Below are 14,769 nucleotides of genomic sequence, written 5' to 3'. Positions count from 1 at the left end.
GTGTTCTGCAGGGACCGCCTGCTGCCCCAGTGGCTTCCCCTGCTGGTGGAGTGCCCGGTGATCCTGCGGATGTACGAGGACACGGCCCTGCTCAGAGACCGCACCACTGTCAACGCCCTCATCGGAGTCCTGGAGACGCTTCACGACTTCCCCATTACACTGGAGGCCTCGCTGGTCAAAGGCATCGACCTTTAACACCAGGGGGGGACCACCAGGTTACCCAACTAGCTCTATGTTTTCCTCCAACCCTCCCCTCACCACCACCACCACCACCACCACCTTCACCTGCCCTGCCAGCTTACAGCCCATTGGCTCTGGGATTATTAGACGCATGACCAGGGATGGAGGAAACGAGGGACAAGAGACCAAAGCAGCAACTTCAACTGCTTCACAAGAGAAGTCAGGGCTTTGGATGGATGAGCTTGGATGCAGTATTATTACCCCACCTGTGGCTCTGAAAGACTCTTTTTAACTAGGGACCATACCAGTGATTTATCAGATTCTCTTCATTAACTACAAATCCCAAACATTTTACATTACTGTGTACAATTCACCAAAATACTACAATACTTTTAATAATTTGTTTTTAGATTGACTTTCTACCTTCCAGGCAGCCTCTGGTTTCAGTTTATTTCAGTACTCTATGAAAATCACTTTCCTACTGTCTGTGGCTCTCATCTCCAACCCCACTGGTTCCCACTGAAGACGTAAATCTTTACGGCTCACAAATATATAATTTCATTTTTAAAGAGGTTCAGTAATTTCCTAAAACAGCTGGTCACTGTAGTTTTTAACAAACAAAGGAAATAGTGCATTTGTTGGGGACTATTTTAAGCGGTGGATTAATCCACATTTGGAGCTGGAGTATTTCTGGTGACAGGACAGTGTTACAAACCAGATATACTGATATGAAGATAACTGGGAGTCATTGAGTTCTAAACCACTGGTATGGTCCTTTTAGATTTTAGTAAAACATTTTGTTTTTAAAGACCAGCAGCAGATGTTTCTCTACGTGCTAGCTGTGTAGCCTAGCCCTGTTTCAGTAGGTACAACTAGATAACCTGTGTGATAAAATCCGTTCTCTCTCCTCGCCTGCAACTAGTGGTTATAGCGCCACCATCCCCACTCCCTAGTTAGCGTTAGCATTAGCCAGCATGCCTATGGGATGTGGAAAGAAGAGACTGAGCGATCACTGACACACTGGAACGAGGATTATGGCAAAGATAGCGATGGAGTTCTGCACTGTAACCTACTGACTTTCATACAGTGCAGTGTTGTTCAAGTCACCAGCTCTCAATGCATCTCTTCCTTTCTTTTTATTGGCTGGACTTGTGTTGGGCATTTTCTCTGCTTGCAGCCTGTGGATGAACACAAAAACTGATCTCAGTGATGTGGCTCAGAGTCAGGAGCTTACCTGTGGCCGCATGGACATTCCTACCCAATGACTCTTTTAAATGCTGTGTCCACGTGTGTGTGTGTCATATTTCAAGGATGTGTGTGTTCTGGTGTGTTTGTGTGTTTGCCCTCCATTTATTTTTATATCTTCCATCTACTGGTTCCTGTAGTGTACTGTAACAGTATGTGTGTGTGTGTGTGCGTGCGTGCATGTGATTTGTGTATGCCTCACACAGTCATAACAGTTTGCCAATACCGTCACTTTTTAAAAATCATCTTAACTCAAGGTCCACTCACTAACTTTTTAGATGCTTTCAACTGCATCTCATGGTCTTCATCAGTGGTTTGAGTTTGCTCAGTTTTAATGGAGTTGACTCGGCTGCCTTAAGTAGGGAACTTTTGGTTGAAAGCTCTAGCAAAAGCTAGTAAGTGGACTTTGAGTTAAGATTATTTTGTCAAATTACTATTGTCAAGGTCAACAGTGAACTTTTACGCAAGCAAGGAAAAAATTTTCAAAAAACTTTCTTCAAATTAATGTAGTAAACACTGGAATACAGATGTTAACAGTAGAGTTCAGAGTGAATCAGCTACCTTCAGTTCACATATTGAGTGAAACCTTCCACAGATCTAATTTGAGCATTATAATGCACCACTCACGTCATATGATAGAGGTTTAATTACAAGCTCCCAACCTGGAAACAGAAACTTTCAGGTCATTGATACTTTGTCTCCACTAGGAGTTCATAAATCCAAATTCCTTTAAATTGGAGTTCCTAGTTGGGAAGTCAAGCATGTGTTCTTAACTCCCATTTCCCAATGTAACATCAGCATAAACAAATGCAACTATGTAAAACTTTATGGTTGTATGCAACACTGTAACACTTATTTGAAGGCAGGACTTTTTTCATTTTGGGAAATTTTTTCTCTTTTTTTGGTGTGGTTAACCTAGCTTAGCTAGAACAACAGCTAGTCTGGCTCTGTCTGAAGTGAAAATATACACCAATGAGCAACAGTTAAACCTTCTGCTTTGCACTGTGCAGAGTCTCTGGCTATAGTCTCTGAACAGAGACTAGCTGGAGGGCTAGCTGTTTCCCCCTGCTTTCAGTTTTTATGCTAAGCTAGGCTAACCACATTCTGACTACAGCTCCATATTCTCATGTCTGTACACACAGACATGAGACTGATGTCAATCTTTTTATCTCACTCTCAGAGAGAAAGTGTTAAGCTTATTTCCTACAATGCTGAACTGATGCTGAAGGTAACATTAGTTTGTTAAAGCTGTACAATGAAGGGATGAAGAGGAGGATAAACAAACTAACCCTGAACAACTAAAACTTCCCACTTTGGAAGTTCAGTCACAGAGGTCAGTAATTGTAGGTTGTTCAAAAAAAATAACAACTGTAATGCTTACATTTAAATCATAAGTCCAGTGTTATTCTGTATTTTTTTATTGTCAACAAATCCCATGAAAACAAACACAAATGAGTGTTAGTCAGTCTCTTAATACTTTCTGACTTCTCTATCAAATATGATCTTTAAATATGGGTCACAGATATATTGTTTCAGTTTTTAAAAAGGCTCAGTCATTTCCTAAAACAGCTGACCACTATAGCAAACGTTACTCAAACGGGAGGAAATAGTGCATTTTGGGGACTATTTTCAACCGTGGACTAATACACATGTGGTGTTCTAGTGCGTATTTTGTTGGGTTCACAAGTGGGTATTCACTGCACTCATGTTTTTTCGATACACACACAACACTTGTTAGTAAGAGCAATGCATTGTTGGTTTTGGTCTTTCCCAGGATTTGTTGACAATAAGAAAACTATAGAATATTAGATCTATCCCTTAAAGAAGTGTCCAGCAAACCTCATCCAAACATGAAATAGGTTCATTTGAGATTTGAAAATTCCAGTTTATTGTTACAAGAAGGTTGTTCAAGCTGAAGTTTCATGATGAAATCAGAACGACCTCTGTCAGATACAAATGGAAGGAACAAGATCCTGCGTTTTATCCATGATATTAAAGAACTTTTTTCCCTTTAGCAGCAGCCTACAGAAATAAGTGGAACTATTTCTTTGTACAAATTTTTGGTCCCTCTTAAACTATTGCTGCATGAGAGATTTTGCCACTGTTGCCACTTACCCCCATCGAAATGAATCCTTTCTGAGAAATGGTGTAAATATTCTCATTAGTGCATGTTGACATTTAGCTGAGGTGTTTTTATTGTGACCCTCTCTGATGGCTTCTAGATGGAAGATGAGATTCGGGGAGACAAAAAAAGTTGACATTTTCCTGTCACATTTCCCTGTTTTAACCTGCAGTATTTCCGCTCTTTCCAGTATTGAGTCTGTGAAGGACAACACAGCCTGTCATGGTTTGCTTTGAATGTCTTCATTTCATGTATTTATTAATTTAATAGGAATCCGTGGCCAGTCAAGCTGACAGCAGCACTGGTATTTTAAGGTTAATAAAGCCTGTGGAATAACTGGAAACATTTATGTCCTACAACCACTATTCCCACTTCATGTGTTTTTGTCATGTTTTAACCTCCGTACTCCTGCTGCCTAACCTGCAGGACTACCCACAGCTCCATAGCACAATAACAGATTCCTCCGTCTCGTCCTGGATTTGTGTGAGTACAAACTGCTACAGAGAACACTTCTGGTTTATACAAAGCGTGCAGCAGACCCTGAACGCCCCCTGGCTGCATAATGGAGGACATGCAATACAGACGATTGAGACCAGACTACTGCACACATTGCTTTCCGGGTGGCTGTTTAGTCACCTGAACATGCCTGTGGCAAGTGGTATTAACTCTGAGTGGACAGACAGGAAACAGGAAATGCTACTGACAGCCATGGCGACAGCAAGTACGCCACCGGACAGATAGGATTTCATGTCTGTGTTGGACTGACTACTCTGTTCTGATATTTATTATGCCTATTTCAATAAAAACACCCAATGTGCTAAAGGTGTCAGGTGTTTGTATGTGTGTCCATGAACTACACTTCATACATGTCCATCTGTTAGAAATGTTAAACTGTGGTAGAAAAGTCAAAAGAGGATTTTTTTGCAGGGAAGCATCATCAATAATAATACACTCAGTATATACAGAATTTATGCTCCAACATTTAGGCAGAAGCAGATATTATTTTTATTTCTACAGACATATCGGTTTAGTTGTTACCATATTATATAGTTAGTTAGGTTTAGCTATTAAACTGTAGGAATAAATGTAGCCAAGATAACAGGAATACTGGTATGAAAGAGACAACAACAAATCTTGTATGTACATGTATGCACCAACTGTCAGAATTTAATAAGTACAAATAAAAATGTGGAATCATGAATGGTAAAAAAGAAAAAATTTTGTTTTTACAGTATAAATTTGTTTTGTTTTTTACATGAATCATTACATTTCATATGTGAAATGTCTGAAAACGCGTGAATTAATGAACACATTATATACAAGTTTGAATATGAATGTGTACATTTTGTGTCATTATAACGAAAATAGTTTACAGGAACCACCTTTTGGGGTAAAAATCAAATTAAATTCAGAAATGTAATCATTGGAGTGACACTGCATAATCATGTGATGTTTCATAAATGTGGCTTGAATTTGCTTATGAGGGGTAATGTCAGTCCTAGGTAGAAGACATTATGAATGTACACCAGCAGGGTCAACATCCTGTTCATCACTGTGTGCCCCTTACATAACCTACATATTACAGCATCAGCAATACTGACACCCATATTCTGGCAAAGGCAGTTACATCAGATGGTTTAAATTTAAGCAGAATAAATTTACCAGATGGTATCATCTGTTTTCTTTTTTTTCTTTTCTTTTTTTTTTACAATATACTCTATTTTCTTTACATAACAGTTGTTCTTTTTTTAACAACAAAACATTGTAGAAGAGAAAATCATTTTGCTGTAAAATTCAATTGAAAGCCCCCCAAAAAATAGTAAGTGGCTTTTGAGTTGAGATTATTTTGTCACACGCACTGAACCAAAAATTCCATGTTAAAGAAAAATAATAAAACTAAAATGAAATTAAGCACAACAAAAAATAAATAGATTTCGTATTTATTCATGACTCATATTTTACTACGCTTCTTATTTTATTTATTTATTTACAGCTTGCCTGTCCTGCAGCCTCTCCATGGAAACTGCTTTAACCACCTTTTCCCGCGTAGGCCCACTCCTTATATGGACATTGTTATGTGCGTACGCAGGGTGACGTCACAGCTGCATGCAAATCGCCCTGATTGAAAAAAATCAGAAAATGGAGGCGCGGGAGTCGCGTAGCGCGCCTGCGTGGACGTTTCTACTACGGAACACACTGCTGACTGCGTCAAGGTAGCCATATTTAATCATCGCTAGATCGGAAGTAGAAAGATAATCTTCAAAATCATAGGATCGTCGTTTCTCCAAAAATGTTCATATTATAATATTTTTACGTAGAAATACGATTAGCAGGTACGGAATGGGTGTTATTTAGTCTCCCTCTGTGTTTCTCTCTCTGTGGGGAGCAGAGTGGTAACTCTTTCCAAATGCATTCTCGCGGTGGTTGCTTTACTTTGAAAAGTTAACCGGAAAATACATCTGTTATTCCCGTGTCTTGACGCTTCGGCGGGCAATGTATCAAATGATGGTCTGCAACAGCATTGTTAACGGTGAAATGAGAATCAGTTCTCTATAAGAGGTCTTTTTTTTTACCGCATAGTACACAAGTGTGAGTCGCTGAGCTTTTCACTTTGACATAAGGTAAGTGTGTTTTCTGACTTGTGTCCAAAACCAAAGTGTTTTTTGTCAGCACGGAGTGTGTTATCGGAGTTATCGGAGGATGGTGTCTCTGATTCACATCTCGAAACAGCCAGTTCAACAAAGTCCAGCGCTGACGAAAAGTGTTAAACTTTGAGGTTTTCATTTCGGAAGTTTTAATGCTAGTTCATGTAACGCTGTTGTTTCTGTGTGAATGTTACTGAGGTGTGTTAAAAGGCTACTGGGACGGTGACCCACACTAATGGTGTCTGTCGGCTGACGGCGTTTGATTGTTCAGCCGTGTAACGTCAGCTGGCTGCTCTGTTACTAAACGAAACATAACTTTAAAGCAAATAGCAATGTTTGAGACGCCATATGCCAACTTTATTAAGTGTTCGTATGCTGACGTTATGCATTGTAACGTTACACTCAGGGTATTCTGTCGAAGACGACAAGCCCACTGACTTCTCGTTTTCTTTGTCCGGATACCTGCTCAAAACGAGACCAAGTTTAAATGTTACGCTAGCTGAACGTGCTTCAAGTGAAAGGCATTCTAGTATTTTCTGAGAGTGTGTGAAAGCTGGTGTGAGTAAAGCTGAACTCGACTTTGTCGCCGGGGTGGTGGGTGTGTTGTCTGCGTCAGTGTCCAGCCCCCCATCAGGAACATTTAAACTCCGCCGACACCTCAAGCACAGGGTGGTGTTATATCTCAAACTGCAGTTTCTAACACCACGGCTGCCAAACGTCGAAGAACATGCAAGTGTTTACAGTGTTGTAAGTGTAAATGAGTTGCTGCATCCTTAGTGAGCCGCTCATTAATGTCGGCTTAGCATTTCCAATCAGTAATAGTAAGAATGCTACTTGTATCGCCGAAGCAAAACCGAAACAGCTGTTTGTTTTCACATGTGCGCGGTAGCATTAACGTGCTAATGGACGCACATGGTGGTGAAATGCTCCATGTCGCCTGGCGACTGAACAAACTCAATTGAATTTGAAAAAGCTACATTTTCATGTCGAATTACGTAAGTTCTTATCCAACAGTTGTCTGTTCATTCCTTTACATCTGAAACATTTCATAATCGTTTCCATAATCTACTGTGTAGCGGATTTGTGAACTCTGTGCGTTTTCCAGTCACATTCAGGTCGATTTGCAGACTTGAACTTGACTTGTGTGCAGCCGGCAGAGCATCGTCGCGTCGGCACCACGCCGCCTCCCGCATCCATAGTGCGGCCATGTGCCAGCTCCAGTCAGGACAGGATTACACAATCACTGCCAGCACACGGCGTTTCCAACGATATCACACCCCAAAGCGATGCAAACATATCTCAGTTGACAGTGACATAATGATGACAGCTCAAATATCTCTTCATTGTGCTCTGTTTTTAGTATTTTTGCTGTTTGTATGAAGCTTGTCGTTTTCTTTTACTATTTAATCTCACGTCGCTGACACAAGTAAAGGGCATAAAGTGAATGTAATACAACTAAAATATACAGCACAATATGGTGTTTGTGATTCGAGGTACATCACCTCAGCTCAACATCCCGGCTACATGTCGAGCCCCCAGTTGCATCAGCACCGCGGTTGCATAAGAGACAGCCGAGCCGCGCTGTTCCTTCCTGCTGATGCTCAGCCCTCACTACACACACACACACACACACTACACACACACACACACACACACCCCTCCCTCCTCCTCTTCTTCTTTCCCCGATGTCCGCAGGAGAGGAGGGAGGGTGTCGGCTCAAATGGCATATGACGTAAATGTACATGTTACGCACATAGATCCTGTCATCATGTTTGTATTATGTTTCACTTTCTCTCTTTGTGAAGCTATAAACAATGGCTATAATAATGTGGAACATATGTAATAGTATGATATATGTTAATCTATTGTGTCAGGTGAAGAATAATACTTTATATGTCCTAGTTCTGCCAGTTCTGAGACAAATTAGTCTTTAAATGGTTTAAAGTTTTATAATGCTCTAGTTTCTTGATGTCCCATTCTTCTGATGACATTAATTAATTATATTTAAAAGTTTGATTTATTTCCATCTTTGTTTTTAATTATGTATTTGGCCCATTTTCCATTGTAGTTGTCCTTAAGCTGGTGAAACTGGCAAGCATCCCAGCTATAATGTCATTCTGTTATATTCCCAGGAATAAGTCTAATTAACTGTCTGATGTGTTTATGTTTCTCTTTGGCTCGTGCTGCTGCTGCAGATGTTTGGCTTCCACAAGCCGAAGATGTACCGGAGCATAGACGGCTGCTGCATCTGCAGAGCCAAGTCGTCCAGCTCCCGCTTCACGGACAGCAAGCGCTACGAGACAGACTTCAAGAGCTGCTTCGGGTGAGTTTAGCGGCACCTTCCACAGGTCCAACTCATTCTCTGACACATGCAGCTGTGCTTAGGCTCTGGTAAAGCCTTGTTTTGAGTCATGGAATGTGTCACAGCTCTGATGATGACTTACTTTCTGCTGACTTGTTGTTGGCTGAAGCATATTGCCAAAGTCCGTTGCCATGGTTACTTGTGATGTGAGTTACCATGAGAGGCATTATTATTTCAGTAGCTGTGGATGATGCTGTGACAAATGAACGTCCATCACAATTATCTCCAATTCTAGTGGATACCAAACATACAAGTAAAGGTGTATTTAATATGCACACTATAGAGTTTCTGTTGATGTAATAATGCACCTATAGAAGGGATAAATCTCTGGTTGAGCATGTTGTTTGTCTGTATCTGAGTAATGCTCAGCTGGTGTCACTCTTCTGTCCCTGCAGGCTGGGGGAGGTGCGTTGTGGGGACATCTGTAACGCCTGCGTCCTCCTGGTCAAGAGATGGAAAAAACTTCCAGCTGGATCCAAGAAGAACTGGAATCATGTAAGGAAGCATTGAGCAGCATCACACTTGTAGAAGTCTTGTGGTGCTTTATATCAGGCACTTTGTGATTCTGAAACACCCGGCTTTACCAGCATGGTGGCATCACACAGCTTTGTTTTTTGTAAATCCCTTAAACTTTGTGTCCTGTGTGGTTTCAGGTGGTCGATGCAAAAGCTGGGTCAAGCCTGAAGTCAACACTGAAGACCAAAAAGATGCAGAAGAAGCTGAGGCCGAGCCAGATGAATCGGGTGCAGAGTGAGCTGAAGAGAAACAGTAAGCAGTAGTAGTGACTCGTACTGTTGTATTAACGTTGTTAATACGTGACAGTTAGTGATGTTATGTCTGCTACTGGAGATCTGAGGCTTGTTTCACTTCTCCCACACACTCTGTGGGTGGTGGTGGTGTATTTTAAGAGTGTCACTTGTCATTGTGTGACTGCACGTAGTTACTTATTGTAATAAACCTGAAACTGGTTGCAGATAAAACTTACATAACTGTCACAGACAAGTAATATCTGTCCGTGACATAACTATCAGTATCAGTGTGCAATTTCCAGAATCATATGAACCCTACTCTTCTACTAAATAAAACTTTGTGGAACTAAATTAGTGACAGGACAATTACACAGAAAGATAAAGAAATTCAGATTCAGCTCGCTCTGACCCGGCTCACTACTCATCACAGTTCTGGTTTACTTTCTGTTCTAACAGTTCCTATCACTACTTTTATCAGACGAGATTTATTAACCTCAAGTTCAGTTACACACACAGGTGACAGGAGGAGAATTGAATCAGTGTTCATCTGTGTGGACCTATTTGAACCACACTTTGTGTAGAATACTGATGTGCCAACTTATTAGCAGCAAACTAATAGTACCAGTAGATGGCAACGTGCACTTTCATATGAAGCCCTGAGTATATACAGTATAGTGTAAACACAGTTTCACCATTATTAAAGACATTACACTTGTTATATCTGCTGTTCATAACTTACCACACTTCCACCAACTCAGTCTGCACACAACACACAAACTGCACTAACGCAGGTCAAACAAGTAGTCATTCTAAATTAGTGTTGAATTATGTTTCAATTGAGCAAAGCTGACTTTATTCATGTTTTGACATTTTGTGGAACAATGATCAAAAACTCTATCATTGTGAACAGCATGTTCAACACAAGTAGCCATTGAGGTCTCTCTAGAAAGTGAATTTCTCAGCAGACAGTCTGCACTGTGACTGTTACAGTCAGTAGGAAGTGTTGTGATCAGTGCCGTCTGTGTCGCACCCAGATTCTGACGCCCACAGCACCACCTCCAGCGCCTCGCCCGCTCAGTCACCCAGCTACAGCAACCAATCAGACGAGGGCTCAGACACGGAGCTTTCAGCTGGCAACGCCCTTCCTCCAGCCTTCTCCTTCCTGGACCTCACCTACTGGAAAAGGTAACCGTCTCCTCCACGGATTCAAACTCTGTTGCACAGTGTGTCTAATCTGTGCCTCAAAGCGGATGCAAAGCCTTTGTAAATTTAGTCCTTCAGTTTTGCAAAAAGTAATAAAACAGAAAATAGGCACATCAGAGCCTGATGCTTGGACATCCAGTTTTTTGTTTCTTTTAACTCATGAGAAAGTGTCTGTTAGTGTTCATATACTGTGTATGCTATCTACTATCTATGACTAAGAGCTTTGTGCACATGTTCATTAGTCAACAAGTGGCTAAAGTGACCTGAGCAGTATATTATGTGTTATGTGACCCACCATGGAGAGTCTAACCTGTCCAAATGTGGCAGTTACATTTTTATGTCCCAATAACCGATGTCATGGAGGATTCTTTTGTTCCATCCTAAAGATGACTCTTCAATGTCATCCGTATAACACATTGAATTCACTCTAAACAAAACAAATCTTCCAAAAGTGCTTATTGTATTGCAGTTTATGCAAACTGACCTGACAGAAGCCTGTTTGATGTTGCAGGCAGAAGGTGTGCTGTGGGATCGTGTACAAGGGACGCTACGGAGAAGTCATCATCGATCCCCATCTGTATAAACCCTGCTGTCAGAGGAAACCAAACCTGCTCCAGCAACAGGAAGAAGGGGAGGAGATGGAGATGGAGATGGAGGAGGAGGAGGATGAGGAAGAGGAGGAGGAGCAGCAGCAGCAGCAGGAGCAAGAGCAGGAGCAGGCAGCAGGACAGATCGCAGTGAGCATGTCGCCGCCTTCCATACCCAAACAAGAAGAGGAGGTGGAGGAGAAAGAGGAGCAGGGAGGAGCAGCATGGTGATGGCAGCACAGGATTGGTAAAGTCTTCCTAGACGGATGCTCAGTATGAGACACTGACAAACAACACTCAACATGATCCAAACCAAACCTCACTGTAGTTTCTCCACACTTGTTTATATCTCTGATACCACCTGGACTGGTTCTGTTTTCAGTGTCTTTGATTGCCATGAGATTCTCTTTGTAAATACTTTCTTTTGTTCTGTGTCTGAAATGCTGGATCAATGAATGCTGCATGGAAACCTGGAGACCTCTGGTGTTCACCCTTTACTCATAGGATGCAGCCATAAATAGGAAAGCAGCCTTCCACTCTTTGCCTTTCCTCTTGTTGAATCAACAAGCTTGTTCTCAAATGCTGCTCTGTTTCATGTTTCTACTTCGTTCTCTCGTAAGATCTGAACTTGTCTTAGTTTTTTTGAAAATGAATTTCTAGGTTTATGTGAAGTAGAATATATACACTTCCAAAACTCATAGCTAGCCAGTCACTGAGGCACAATGCCACCAACTTCTTCAAAGTAGACATGCACCAGTATGGCTTTTGGAAGCTGAGAGTAATAATTAATATGGTCACACCCATTTATAGCAGTATGCATTATGTGAGACAGATTAAGAGCCTGGTCACGCCAGAAAGTGTCACCGCAAGCAGAGCATGATTGTGAAAAATGTTCTAGACTTTTGGCTAGTTAGCAAGCTACCTCAGTTGGTGATGTCATGGGTAACACTCCATCAAGCTAGCTTGCTAACTGCCTGTTAGCAATCTAGCTGGCTATTTTACACAAAGATGCTCTGATAAATTTTGCTGTGACACTTTCTGTCACTTTTAGTGTCACTTTCTTGACACCAGCTAGTGCGTTAGCTCAGTCGCTAAATGGACAACAGGGATGGAACTTTCAGAAAACTGAGTTAGAAAGAATGAATGAATTCATTCTAATTAATTGAAACATGACCCACGTAGCCTGATCCTAAACTATGGTGGAGAATTAACGTTGTTCAGTTCAGTCATGGTGTCTTTCTGCCTCACTCACCTCGTCACAAGCTAATGTTACTGTAAGCATTTTACAACTTTATCCACAATTTTTCCATCAAACACAAGTATCTTTCACAAGTTTCCTCTCAGATTTTTTGCTGTGATCAGTATCTGTTTTGCCTTAGTGAAGAGAACAACAGTAGACTAGTTTAATGATGAGGGCAACAATTCAGGGGATCCGACTTTACAAACCCTGATTCAACTCAGCTGAATGAACTACAGTCCAATATTTATTTATTAATACTGGTGTAACTCAGCTTTTTCTTTCATATACATCAGTCTCAAGGTAATATTTAAGAGAGTGAAACTTCATTTCTGTTATCATGTGACACACTCCTCAAGAAAGAACACACAAATGCAAATTCCACAGCAGACTAGAGATCAGCAGTAACAATATATTGAACATTTTTAAAGCTGATACTGATACTAATAGTTCTGTGTATCTTTACCAAAAAGTCATGCAGGTTCCTTGTTGTCCTTAGTGCTCATGTCCTTGTGAGGTCTGTAAATAATGAAGGAGATAAACATAGCTTTGGATCATTGTAGTTACAAAGAATAGATTCATGCACATAGAAAGCACAAACAAATGTTCAGGGAGGCTTCCAGCTCTCAGCACCAGTCCAGATGCAGCTGTTATTTGAAACTGTCTAGTGAACCATTATAAGCTAAATCAACCCTCAGGAAGATCATGGCAACAACACACAGTGAAACATGCACTGTTGTTGCTGCTCTTCAACAGCTTTTCTAGTGGTGTCGGAACAGGCTCGGTAGCTATTTATATTTGAATGATATCATTAAACACCCTGTTCTTCCACAGACCGAACAGGCTGTGAGGATTCTCCCTTCAGTAGATGAGTTTTAGTTTGAGGCCTTCTGAGAATGTTTGATTCAGGTTCTGGGGCCGTTTGCCGAGCTCACTTTACTCGAAGATAGGAGTATTTTGCATGAGCTTTTCACACCTTTATTGGGATGGGGTGGAGGGGGGGGCTAAATTTGCCTTGTTGATGTGTTGTTGTACAGCTTGAATATATATTTTTGTATATAAATGAAGACAAGCATCTGTCCACTAAGAGATTTGATGTCCTCCATTTGAACCATGTCCTGAAACTTTCATCAATAATCACTGAATCTGGCAATTTCAGGTTAATCCGTACCTTTTTATAGTTGTGTCCAATCAGATTTCAGGGATACCGGACATAGCTTTCGCTTTTTTTGGACTCAAGTTTTTGAAACTTTGTATTCCCTGCCAGAAGGTGGCGTCGCAGAGGTGCAGGTACATTAGTGCAGTCTCTGTGATGCCACCTCATTGTCAGTCACTGTATTAATGACTGAATGAATGATGCAGTAGAGCTGCTTTTACAGCACCAAGCTGTATTTTCAGTCCTACCATTCATTTGTTCAGGATTTGAGCAGCAGTACAGATAATGAACCATGTAACCAAATTACCTGTAACACCACATCTAGCAGCAGCTTTACTCACAGTACTGAACCTCAATTTTTCAGAAATGATAAAGGAAGAAAGGATTAAACATTCCTCCTCTTTAATTTAAGTGTTTCTTCATACAATATGTTGGGCTTATTTGTCAAATGTCTTTTTATTTATTAACTTATCCTTTAAAATATTTTATTTTCAGTACTCTACTGTATTCTTTGCTCTTTGTGGACATGAATGATTTTCAGGATGTATGTTCAATGCTGCCATATAGACTGAACACAGTGGAAATGATTGTATTAAAACTCTACTTTTGTTCTCTAAATATTGTATTTATGGGATCTAGTTTAGAGAGATTATTGTACTCCTCATATTTTGGGTGGAGATGCAACATGTTTTGTTTTTGTCATTAGTTACATTGGTATTAGCATGTGATGTAGATCTGCACTTAATCTAGAGAACATATTTGCAGAAGGAGATGCACTACTGTTCATTTCTAAAGCAAAGTTTGTATTTTTATACACACTTGTAATTTCTACTTGTTCAATAAATGTCATTTGTCATGTTTAAGTATGGTCTTACCATGTTGTGACATGATTTCATCTATATACTTGGTAGGTAATGGTCAAACAGGACAGATTGAGAGATTTGTCACCTGCTGACTTCAGAATCTCAGTGGAAAATACCACACAAACTCAAAATACATGTATGAGACTGATCATTAATGATACTGTAAGGATAGTGCTCTCATTTAGCCACTCTGGAGGTCACCTGCAGCTCATCATTGTTTGGAAGATGAGCATAGATTCAAGGGGGAGGATGGAAAGGTATGGCGTAGAGGGTATCCACCATTCTCTTCTTGCTGCAGTACCGTCTTGGGTTTATACATATACCCAATAACTTCTCAGTTGAGCCAGATCCTTATGTTCCATTATCATTTGAATATCAGAGACTGTTATGACAAATAACCAAAGTAGATTGGAGAGAGTG

The 14,769-nt window shown here is 40.6% G+C and overlaps 2 protein-coding genes across 11 annotated transcripts in view; both read left to right on the top strand.

The window, feature by feature from the left end:
- The window catches only part of dennd5b (DENN/MADD domain containing 5B), an 82,359-nt gene extending 77,990 nt beyond the window's left edge, over positions 1–4,369 (top strand). For all 7 annotated transcript variants that reach the window (XM_067582561.1, XM_067582563.1, XM_067582564.1 and 4 more), the window contains one exon: positions 12–4,369. In XM_067582561.1, the coding sequence (XP_067438662.1) occupies positions 12–195 (184 nt within the window). In that variant the 3' untranslated portion in view covers positions 196–4,369. The remainder of the gene's footprint in view (positions 1–11) is intronic.
- Positions 4,370–5,738: 1,369 nt separating this feature from the next.
- On the top strand, positions 5,739–14,349 carry LOC137176329 (SIN3-HDAC complex-associated factor-like). 4 transcript variants are annotated; one of them, XM_067582571.1, is made up of 6 exons: positions 5,739–5,760; positions 8,388–8,515; positions 8,950–9,049; positions 9,208–9,322; positions 10,338–10,488; positions 11,018–14,349. In XM_067582571.1, the coding sequence occupies exons 2-6, from the start codon at positions 8,388–8,390 to the stop codon at positions 11,322–11,324; spliced, it is 801 nt and encodes a 266-aa protein (XP_067438672.1). In that variant the 5' UTR covers positions 5,739–5,760; the 3' UTR covers positions 11,325–14,349. The 4 variants fall into 4 exon arrangements, with proteins under 4 accessions (XP_067438672.1, XP_067438670.1, XP_067438673.1 ...); XM_067582569.1 differs by lacking the exon at positions 5,739–5,760 and adding an exon at positions 6,023–6,168; XM_067582572.1 differs by lacking the exon at positions 5,739–5,760 and adding an exon at positions 6,755–6,939.
- The last annotated feature ends 420 nt before the right edge of the window (positions 14,350–14,769 follow it).

The sequence above is a fragment of the Thunnus thynnus genome, chromosome 23 (assembly GCF_963924715.1).
Source record: "Thunnus thynnus chromosome 23, fThuThy2.1, whole genome shotgun sequence".
Lineage (NCBI taxonomy): Eukaryota > Metazoa > Chordata > Actinopteri > Scombriformes > Scombridae > Thunnus > Thunnus thynnus.
This window is presented reverse-complemented; position numbering and strand designations above follow the sequence as displayed.

Excerpts from the sequence above, each read along its gene's own strand:
- LOC137176329 (XM_067582568.1), top strand. Across the intron at positions 8,516-8,949 it reads GACTTCAAGAGCTGCTTCGG|GCTGGGGGAGGTGCGTTGTG; the intron begins GTGAGTTTAGCG and ends CTGTCCCTGCAG. Across the intron at positions 10,489-11,017 it reads GACCTCACCTACTGGAAAAG|GCAGAAGGTGTGCTGTGGGA; the intron begins GTAACCGTCTCC and ends TTGATGTTGCAG.